Source organism: Nicotiana attenuata, chromosome 12, assembly GCF_001879085.1.
Source record: "Nicotiana attenuata strain UT chromosome 12, NIATTr2, whole genome shotgun sequence".
Classification (NCBI taxonomy): domain Eukaryota; kingdom Viridiplantae; phylum Streptophyta; class Magnoliopsida; order Solanales; family Solanaceae; genus Nicotiana; species Nicotiana attenuata.
Window position 1 is genome coordinate 31,485,301 of NC_032000.1, and position 11,444 is coordinate 31,496,744.

At 40.9% G+C, this 11,444-nt stretch overlaps 1 protein-coding gene and 1 pseudogene across 4 annotated transcripts; one reads left to right on the plus strand and one right to left on the minus strand.

Annotated features, from left to right (window-relative positions):
* Positions 447–8,799, plus strand: LOC109235517. 4 transcript variants are annotated; one of them, XM_019401665.1, is made up of 2 exons: positions 447–2,106; positions 8,476–8,799. In XM_019401665.1, exons 1-2 carry the CDS (start codon positions 1,052–1,054, stop codon positions 8,546–8,548), a joined length of 1,128 nt encoding a protein of 375 aa, XP_019257210.1. In that variant the 5' UTR covers positions 447–1,051; the 3' UTR covers positions 8,549–8,799. The 4 variants fall into 4 exon arrangements, with proteins under 4 accessions (XP_019257210.1, XP_019257211.1, XP_019257213.1 ...); XM_019401666.1 differs by having other exon boundaries at positions 447–2,085; XM_019401668.1 differs by having other exon boundaries at positions 447–2,033; positions 8,476–8,561.
* Positions 9,645–11,239, minus strand: LOC109236003 (annotated as a pseudogene).

The window sequence follows — 11,444 nt, forward strand, 5'->3', positions numbered from 1 at the left end:
GTTATCCTTTTGTACTTTACATGAATTTTAATTACAGTTTAAAAAAATTGTACCTAATAAAAAATAAAAAATTAAAGTTATATGTACATAATAGAGAATAATAGGAAATGTGAAACTTAAAATGACACACATGCACACTAATATACATTACATGCATCTTAATACATAAAATATTAAAATAATAAATAAAAAAAGCAGTGATAAATTTTGTAATAAATTCATAATATAATTACTCAATTTATAATATTAGTGAACTTAATTAAATATTATAATAAGATATAATTATTTAAATTATGGACAGAATATCTACATAAAAAATATCTAGATAATATAAAATGTATTATATAAAGGGTACTATTCATTTAATTTTTTTATACTACATTTTATATTATAAAATGTATTACTAAGAGTTTATGGTTTTGAAGTGTATAGGCATTAGGCGCAGAAGTAGTGTTCGGTTCGCTCATTTAATCTCTTTATTGGGGAAAAAGGGAGGCGACAGCCAATCGCAGACACACTACTTCTGCGCCTAATGCCTATACACTTCAAAACCATAAACTCTTCATTTTTTTCAATTTAAAACTCTTCATTTTTTTTAATTCCACCAGATCATGCCTCAGCACCATTCTTATTAGTTCTTCAAAAAGTTTTTCTCCATTTGATAATCTTCAATGGCTGAGTCTAATTCTGAAAATTACCCTTCACTCCCCTCCAATTACGTCTCCATAGCCCAACTCCAAGAACGATGGCTCAAGGAGAAACAAAGAAAACAACAAGAACAGGAAAAACAAGAAAAGAAAAACCCACAAAACCCAGTTCTTCAAAATCATCAAAAACACAAAAATCTGCAAAATCGTGAAAATCACAGTGGAAAAGGTTGGCGTGAGGTGGGTTTGATTGCTAAGAACCTAAGTCAAAGGAGGTCAAAATCACTGCTCCTGTGGTTGAAGAAAGTATTGATGGAGGATCAAGGGAAAAATTTAAGAAGAAACAGGAAAAGTGCTATTTTCGAAACGGGAAACCTAGGGTTGAAAGAGATGAAACAGATAATATGGCTAAAGTTTCAACCTTTGATGTGGCCAAGGAAGAAATCAGTATAGTAGAGAGCGTCGAAAATGGTGGAAAAGAATTATCTAGGGTTAAATATCAGCAGAATGGGAAATATAAGGAGGTCAGAGAAGTGGCTACTCTTTGCGTGGTGGAGGAGGTAGGAGAAAACAAGGTAGATAAGGAACATGAGAAGAAAAAGGGCTATTTTAGGACAAGGAAACCTAGGATTGAAAGAGATGTAACGGGAAATGTGGCTAAAGATTCAACTATTAATGTGGCCAAGGAAGCAATAATGATAGTGGATAGTGTGAAAAATGGTGAAAGAGAATTATCTAAGGGTAAATATCAGTATAATGGAAAATACAAGGAGATCAAAGAAGTGGCTACTGTTTGCATGGTGGAGGAGATAGGAGAAATCAAGGTAGATAATGAACATGAGAAGAGAAAGGGCTATTTCCGAAAAAGGGAACCTAGGGTTGAAAGAGATGGAACAGGAGATATGGCTAAAGTTTCAAGAATTTATGTGGCCAAGGAAGAAATCATGACAGCGGATAGTGAGAAAAATGGTGGTCGAGAATTATCCAAGGGTAAATATAAGTGGAGTGGTGAGTATAAGGAATTTAAAGAAGTGGCTACTGTTTGTATGGTGGAGGTGGTATGTGAAAACAAGGTAGATAAGAAATACGAGAAGGAGGAAGAACTTTTAGTTGATGTGAAAGAAAGAAGTACCGAGAACGTGGTAGTGAGAGGTGGCGCATTTCATGGATATGTTGATAATAGGAGAGATGTACCCTTGATAGATAAGATTGAGAAAGATGTTAGGAAGTTGTCATTGAGTGATAGGAGGAGGTACGGTGGTCATAGGAGGCCGAGTGTCGGAGTGTATAGTGGTGACAAGTGGAGATATGGGAGTACCTCCAGAAGGTATGAACCGCGAAAAATGTTGAAAACTGTGTGGGTTAAAAAAGGGGAGTCTTCAAATGGTAATGTTGCTGAAACTGAAACTCAGATAGCTAATTATGCCGGCCTTCCTTGGTTAAGTTCATACTACATGATGTATGCTTTTTATTTTTTTGATAAGTCGTCACTTAAATGTGTTTGTGTTCTTTTTGTTATTGGTGAATGTGTTTCTAGTGATCCTCTGTTAAGCTGTGAGAATGAATGCCAAGAACAAAATAGAAAGAAAGGTAGGAAGTAGGAAGCTAGAAATAAAATGTATTGTTGTTTCCTTCCATTTATAAGGAGCTTTGCGCTAATACTAATTAAGAATATGGAAGAGGGGGAGTATTGCATACTGCTCTTCCAAAATTTCATTAGGCTGCATAATATGACATGTAAATTCGTGTTTAGTTTCGTCATAGGATTTTTGCCAGGATATGTAGTTGATAGAATGGCTTATATTAAGACCCATAATGTAGAATGATTTAAGAGGATTAAATTGTCAAACTAGTTTAAATTAAGGTTTGTTGTCTCTGCCTGATAATGAAACACTACAGTTGAGGAATCTATTCTCCCTGTTCGTGTTGGTCTGCCAAATCCAAAATTGTTTTAGGAATAATCAAATTAGGGTGAGTGTTTGAAGAGGTATGTTCTATTTTTGCAAGATTACTGGAGTGTGAAATTTGCAGTTGATTTAGTAGTAGGAACATATGTTGCACATACTAAATGGTGTGGACACAAGATTCACATCAGGGGTTGGCCCGGTGGCAATTGACTTGAGCCTTGGGGTATGCTCCCTTTCAAGGTCTCAAGTTCGAATCCACTGGGTGCAAACAATTTCTGAGGGCCATCGAACTGGGTAAAACCTGAATTAACCGTGGTGCACTTGCGGGAAACTCCTTGCCGAGGGCCTGTGCACCCCCGGGATTAGTCGGGGCTCATAAGACTCGGACACCCGGTGCAAATCAAAAAAAGAAAAAGATTCACATCTAAGGCAAAAGTAAACATGCTATATTGATACTAAAATCTGAAGCCTGATTGCTTGTTGGTAGATCACAAGTTGAAGTTGAACTTAAATTACTTGTTGTCCTACTCAACAACCAGCTTTGTTAATCTTTTTGATTGCTACATTCATTTCTTTATAAGTATGATCTTTTTGATTGCTAGTTAGTCGTTTATAAGCTAGTTAGTCGTTTCAGAACAAAAAAAAAACTACCTTAAGCAGGCCTAATGAGTAATGGTGCATGAATACAAGCAGGTTAAATGTTTACTGAGGTTTCATTCTGTTATCCCTCCTCTGCTTTGAAGTGTTGGCTGAAACATAGAGTGAAGCAATAAAATATTCAAATTGGTCTAATTTATAAAAGACTAAGTAATTTGATGTTAGCAATTTGGAGATTTACTGAAGTCAATTTCCTTTGAATAGAACCTCAGGAACTATTTCTGACTGCCCCTTCTCTCCCGTGGCTTTTCCCTTGGGTTTGTCAACAAGTTTGGCATTTTTAGATAATCCTAGAAAACATGTAACATTTGCTATATTAACTATAAAAAAAATTGCCTTTTAGAAACCCAAGTTTCCTCAATTGATATGAAGGAACATTTGGTTACTTTCCGGAGTATGGTGGCTAAGACTCAGATTGACTATCTCCTCCTCAGGAGGTGTGATAGGGGGTTGTGCAAGGATTGCAAGGTGATCCCGAGTGAGAACCTCGCAAATCAACATAGGCTCCTGGTGATGGACGTCGGTATCTTGATGAAGAGGAAGAAGAGGTTTGTACGGGGACAGTCGAGGATCAGGTGGTGAGCTTTGTCTAAGGATAATGCGTAGGAGTTGGAGGGGCGGCTGTCAAATATGGGTGCCTGGAAGAATGGTGGGGACGCTAGCGCTATGTGGACGGCGACGGCAGACTGCATAAGGGAGACAGCAAGAGAGGTGTTAGGAGTTTCGAAACGTTACTCTGGAGGGCACCGAGGCGACTGGTGGTGGAATGACGTGGTCCAAGGTAAAGTGGAAGCCAAGAAAGTGGCTTACATTAAGTTAGTAGAGAGCACCGACGAGGATCAGAGGAGAGCGAACAAAGAGAGATATAAGGAGGCTAGGAAGGAGGCAAAATTAGCGGTCACAGAGGCTAAGACTGCTGCTTTTGGTCGGCTTTATGAGGAACTTGGGGGCAAAGGTGGGGATAAGAAGTTATTTCGGTTGGCCAAAGCGAGAGAGAAGAAGGCTCGCGATCTGGATCAAGTGAGGTGCATCAAAGATGAAGACGGTCGAGTATTGATGGAAGAGGCCCAGATTAGGCAAAGATGGCAGTCGTACTTTCATAATCTTCTGAATGAAGAGGGGGATGGAAACATCGTGTTAGGGCAATTGGGGCACTCCGAGAGTCACCTAGACTTTAAGTATTGTAGGCGTATTAAGGTTGAGGAGGTCGTTGGTGCGATGGGTAAGATGAGTCGGGGCAAAGCGACCGGACCAGACGAGATTCCAGTAGAGTTTGGAGATATGCGGGTAGAGCAGGCTTGGAGTGGCTGATTGAGTTGTTTAATGTTATCTTCAGGACAAAGAGGATGCCTGATGAGTGGCGGTGGAGTACAATGGTTCCGGTGTACAAGAACAAAGGGGATATCCAGAATTGTAACAACTATAGGGGTATCAAGTTACTAAGTCATACCATGAAAGTTTGGGAGAGGGTGGTGGAAGGGAGGATAAGGAGGGTGGTGTCTACATCGGAAAACCAGTTCGGGTTCATGCCGGGTCGTTCTACTACGGAAGCTATCCACCTTATCAGGAGGTTGGTGGAACTATGCAGGGATAGGAAGAGGGATTTGCATATGGTATTTATTGACCTAGAGAAGGCGTATGACAAAGTCCCTAGGGACGTCCTTTGGAGGTGTCTAGAGGTGAAAGGTGTGCCGGTGGCTTCCATTAGGGTGATAAAGGATATGTATGATGGAGCTATGACTCGGGTTAGGACTGTGGGAGGTGACTCAGAGCCTTTTCCGGTGGTTATGGGGTTACACCAAGGATCTACGCTCAGCCCGTTCTTATTTGCTCTGGCGATGGACGTACTGACACATCATATCTAAGGAGAGGTGCCATGGTGTATGTTGTTCGCTGATGATATAGTTCTGATTGATGAGAGACGAGGCGACGTTAATGGGAGACTGGAGGTATGGAGGCAGGCCCCTGAGTCTAAAGGTTTTAAGTTGAGTAGGACTAAGACGGAATATGTAGAATATAAGTTCAGCGACGTGACGGGGGAAGCGGATATGGAAGTCAGGCTTGACTCACAGGTCATCCTCAAGAGAGAAAGTTTTAAGTACTTAGGGTCAATTATCTAGGGAGATGGGGAGATCGACGGGGATGTTACGCACCGTATGGGGTGGGGTGGATGAAATGGAGGTTAGCGTCTGGAGTCCTGTGTGACAAGAATGTGCCACTGAAACTCAAAGGTAAGTTCTATAGAGCGGTGGTTAGACCGGCCATATTGTATGGAGCTGAGTGTTGGCCAGTCAAGAATTCACATATTCAGAAGATGAAAGTAGCAGAAATGAGGATGTTGAGATGGATGTGTGGGCACACTAGGCTGGATAAGTTAGGAATGAAGATATTCGGGAGAGGGTGGGCGTGGCTCCCGTAGACGATAAGATGCAGGAAGCGCGTCTTAGATGGTTCGGACACGTGCGAAGGAGAAGCCTAGATGCACCAGTTAGGAGGTGTGAGTGGTTGATTTTGGCAGGTACGAGAAGAGGCAGAGGGCGGCCTAAGAAGTATTGGGGCGAGGTGATCAGGCAGGACATGGCGCGGCTTCAGATTTCCAAAGACATGGCTCTTGATAGGAACATGTGGAGGTCGAGCATTAGGGTGGCAGGCTAGGGGGTAGTCGAGAGTTCTTCCCTCTTTGTACCGGATAGTATGATAGAGTTTTGTTTAGGTTTGTTAGCGGTCTATGTTGTGTTCACATTGTTGTTTTGCATTAGTTTTGTGTTAATGTCTTGTCACTTATTCGTTGTTGTTATTTTTTTTCTGGCATCTCTTGTTGTTACATGCCTTTTCTTTTGTTTCTTTTCTGATATTATTGTCTCTCCTGTTGTGCCGAGAGTCTCCCGGAAACAGCCACTCTACCCTTTTTGGGGTAGGGGTAAGGTCTGCGTACACTCTACTCTCCCCAGACCCCACTAGTAGGATTCTACTGGGTATGTTTTTGTTGTTGTTGTTGTCAACCATGTGGTAATGCTGTTTGTGCTCCCATTTGGTGGAACAACACCATCCTTATCTATCAATTAATTCTAAGCCTCAAGCTTTGATAGAGGCCTGAAATCCGAACTGTGGACGGGTTTTTTGGAGTTAGCTCACCCTAGCAGCGGAATTGAATCAGAAAGTCCCCGCGGGAGACATCGTAAATAGTTAAATGTTTGATTCCCCTATTGAATTAGGAATCGATTGAATGGGACTTGCCTATCCCTTATTCATATCCGATTTTTCTCTCTTTCTTTTTGATACTTGGTTGGTCCCCCAAACTTCACCAACCCTGATTACTAGATGTATCCTTATATCTATATTTACTCCACAATTACGTTGGGTGAAGGAACATTTTCAAAATTTTGCAATGTCAATGAGGTAGTAGAGCTCTTTTAGTTCTCAAATACCAATTCATTTGTAGCTCCGCCAGTGTACCTTAGCAACTGCTTGCCTGGCCCTGCTTAATTCCACCTGCAGCACATAGCACCTCTCTGTTTAAAGTCACCTGTCATTGCTGTCAAGATGTGATGATCATACTGCAGCACTGACATTTATAATTACTGAGTTCATAGCTTTTTAGCTCCTTATGTCAATGTACCTCCTAAAGAGAACGCAGTAGAAAATGGGCTCCCTAGTCCACAAGAGAGAGAGATGAAATACACTTTAGGAATTGATGTTGGTACTGGCACAATCTTTAACTTTGTACAGTAATGGCCCTTCTGGGGTTCTTCTGGGGTTCCTTTTGATGGGCCTTACTTTTTTTTCTCCATATGATCGGACGATGAAAAAAAACAAAAGACTAAATTTTCCCATTTTTCAGAGTCTAAGGAGTTCCAAGGTTCCGTTTGATGCGTTAATAAAAGAAGTCTTTATATGCATATGGAGATGCTTAATTGTATGAGTAATTGGGTATAATCAACTGAACAGTGTGATCCAAAACTTCTAGATTGTGACTGATGAGTGACAACACTTGGAGTGTGAGAATCGGGGGCCAACTTATGTAGGGAAGGGGGTAATGTGGAAGTTTAGTGAAAAATAAAAGGCAACTGCTAGATTTTCTCGAGGGGTATCTCTATGAACTTATAATATTAGTGTAAACGTTTAATTTTGAAATTAGGGGCTTGTATTCCCCATCGCGGTCCCTCCTAATTTGCCAGTGTTTGGGGCTCTTTGACAGATTATTGTTCCTGTTGTTCTTTCTCTGATTATACTTAGAGACAGGTCGTGTTGGGTTGATTTCTGCTTGGTTATAGGTTATGTTTGACCCTCATTACAGAGTCAACACCAAGTGGCTTCTTTTAGTTCAAATTAATGAACGGGCCTGGAGAATCATACGGGGAAAGATGATACAGAATTTGCAATATTCTCCTTTTGTCCAAATAAAGTATATATTATTTTTGATAACCGTGATGTCCGGGCCAGCTTGCACACACCCTGATTAATTCCACGGGATACCTGCCACCTCCCACCAGCAATAGGTACCAGATAACTCTGTCCACTATCAAATAAAGTATATTTATGATGAAGATAAGCAAAAGAACTGATGGTATTATTATGACCTCTACTATTTTCCTTATACCTTATAAGTTATATCTCATATTCTTGATCGGGATTAGCATGTCCGGTGGAAAGAAAGGATGCAGCAGGTTTATCCTCTAATTTTAAGGCCTATACATTGGTACTTATTCCTTAGAATTTTTGAAAGAACACAGATGACACTAATCTTGATTAAGAATAGACTCTGAAATGTGAGCGTTGTGCTTCATATGCTTGTTCACAGCATTTGCTTAGTCGTCAAAAATCCTTGGATGGTATTGAGACGGTCAGGCAAATGAGATCTAATCTAGGTCTATAGTATATGTAATTGGTACTTTATATGTTTTCTCATGTTTTGAGTCAGATGCACCAATTACATATACATTATTTTGTCAACTTTTCTCTTTTCTTTCCTACCCTTGCATTTTGGTGGCATAGCTGTTAGAAAACTAGTGAAAATTTAACATTATTTCATCACATACAATGTGACAACTTGCTAGCGCCTTCATGTATGAAACGGTAGCCTACATCAAAGCATCATGAGATGTTTTATTACCTGCCAACTCAGAGATGGATATTGTGTTAGCTTAATCTCAACAACTTTGTGATCATACCGGATAAGCTGAGCATGGCTGTAATTCCTCTTTGCTTATATTTTTGAATATTTCCCTTCTGCTTTACTGAAACTGTTGCTTTCATATGTTAAGGTTGATTTTTCAAGCCAAAGCACAAGTCAGAGTCAGTTTTGCTCTCAGTGAATCAAGTCAAGTTTCTTTATAGAAGCGGCTTCTTATGCATTGCTTTCACCAAATCAACTTCATTCTTACTGGGAATACAAGCAACTTTACATGTAAATTTGCCAGCAGTTGTTTCTCCTAGTCCTCTTTCTTGTATGTAAGTCTTAGTATTTCCCCTCCCCCTTGACCCTCTTGTGGCTTCATATTAACTGTAAATGAAAATGATGTCAAATCTGGAATCATGAACTATGCATTTTACATAAAGGTAGTACCCTTGCCAATGTCCGCGTATCAGTGGCAACCTCTTTTGGGCATTTTTTTGGGTACTTCTTGTGGTGACTTAATTCGTTATTTGTGGCAATTTATGTCACTGAAATTTAACTTTTTGTGGCGACATTTTGGGGTTGTTCACTATTTGTGACAGATTTTAGTTGCCAAAAAAAGTCCGTTTGTGACACCTTAGGCGAATCCCATATCAATAAAACACGGGATAAATGCTCAGTGTATATGTAAACAAGTCTTAGACCCTAATTATGCAATTTAAAGTTGTGTCGGTCTAGGCTCAAAGCGAATAATATCACTAGTGAGCTAGACTGTTACATATGGTATTACCTAAGGAGGGGGGGGGGGGGGGGTGTGTGCAAATTTCAGATAAGTAAACAGTTTTAGACCATAATGACATTTTAAATCCGTGAAGGTCTTGGCCCCAAAACGGACAATATCACTAGTAAACTGGGTTGTTACACCATCTCTTGTAGTGACTGGATTTCAGAGTGTCTGAAGAGGAAAGTAAAATAATTTTCTTTCTCGATTTCCAACTGTTGTGACCCTAAACAGTGGAAGACCATGGTTTTAAAGGGAGTTTTATGTTGCTCTTCAATTTTATCTCCTTTTTTTTTTTTTTTTTGAAAATTTCCCTTCTTTTAATATAGGCAACAGTTGCTGCTTCTCAGGGAACTGGGAGAGGGGAATACAACATGTAAGTCAGGAAATATAGAATAGAACAGGGGTTAGCAGCTAAAGAAATTAATTCTGCTTTCTGATTCCTTTGAATTTGCCACTACCTAATAATTGATGAATAACTAGATCCCACTATGTTGGTAAGCAACTAAGAGACCATATTATACCAAGGGGATTTGTCATTCTGCCTCAACATTCATCACCTCCTCCCCAATGGTTTCTCCAGCTTTTGTAGCACCAACTTTATTTAGCAGCAAAGTAAGTTGATCAAAGAAGATCAGGTTCTTAAGCTGCATTAGCTGTTGCCACTCCTTTTCCATCTGTAAATCACGTTCCTCAAAACCAGCAATTTTGTCCTCAATTTCCCTGGTCTCGATAGCCACATCGGAGACGGCTCTCTCTAGGTCCTGTGCCTCCTCCTCAAGCTGAGACCGTGCTTCAACAAGAGCTCTTTCAAGTGTATCCTTGGCATGCCCATTGGAAGTGCCGTCCGTTTAAATACTGCAAAAATACTGTCAGAAATCCCTGGCAGAACGCAGCCCACAATGCACAAAGAAGACACATTAGTTGACATAGCAGATTTGCAGCATACCATTACTTGCTTCTCCAAGACACCAGGTAGAGATGCTAGACTCCCTTTCATTATTCCCTCACTGTTCTCAGACAAAGCCGTAACAGCGGCATGTGCTGCTAATTCTGCAACCTTTTTTCCCGCTAGAGCAGAAAGGAAAGCAGCCTGAGCCATAATTGGGTTGCTAGCATCAGCAAGGGGTGTGAGGCGCGTTCTCTTGGATGGAAGAAGCATAGTTTCAGACCCAGGTTCACTATCCACTTCTGCAGACACGGGAGGGCCCATAAACTGCTCACCAAAAGGAAGCTTCACAAATCGAGCCACACATTCTTTCGCGCTTCTGCCACCAACATGCTCGGCAACCTTCTTCCAATCATCGCCATAATGCATAAGAGCTTCTAAAAGGTGCAAAGTCTCTTTGTCGGTCCAATCTGTCTTAACTTCTTCACTAATTTCAACGCGCCGAAAATCTGAAGTATTCATACCGACTCTGAAATTACCACGAACATAGCATCTTGCACAAAGAGTCAAATCATACTTATCAGAAACAAAACAGGCAATGCTGCAAGCTGATTTGCACGCACTGCAAAGTCTCTTCTTGGCGGCAGTAAAATCAGTGGGAGCAGTTCCATTAGCATCAGCATTATGCGGAGCCACGGAAGCAGCAGTAGACTTGGACTCTTTTTCTTCCCACTTGAGCAGCGATTTGGAAGAGTTAGCAGTGTAATTAATCAAGCCCCATGTCTCCAGGAAATCGAAAACCCTACGAATGGAACCCACATCACCAATAATGGTCTTGCGAGCCTCAGTAAAGGTTATTTTTTTAGTGTGATTATCTCTGAACCTACGAATAATGGAATTCCTATAGTATTTGTAAGTCCTAGGGTTATTAGAAGGTGATCTTCCGTCGAAGAATTCAGGAAGAAAGCGAACCTCACTTTCATGTATGCTATTCCACAAAAACCAACGGGAGTGACTGGGGATGTAAATATAATCAGGCTCAGTAAGGCGGGAAGAGAGGGTAGCGGGAGTCACGTCTTTGGAATCGGTGGTGGATGGGGTGGATGGGTTTGGGGAGGATTCCAGTTGTTGGGGACGCTTTGGGGGCAAAAGGTCAGATTGAGGTTGCTGTGGTGGTGGCAGTGGCTGTGACGGCATTTGTGGCGGTGGTTGTAGCTGTGGCTGTGACGCTCTTTCTGTCATATCTCATGTCTGCGGCTATTGAAGTGTAGGTGGCGGTGGCGGAGAGGTAGTTTCAGGGTTGGGATTAGCTGCCGGTGACTTGCTGTCGCCGGTTTCCGCCATGTTCAGGTTAACTCCTTAAGCTTCAATATGTGGCAAATTTACATAAACTGAAGGGGATTCATACAGTCTTGTTGAACGTCAATTAGTTTGGGATTGATGTCTT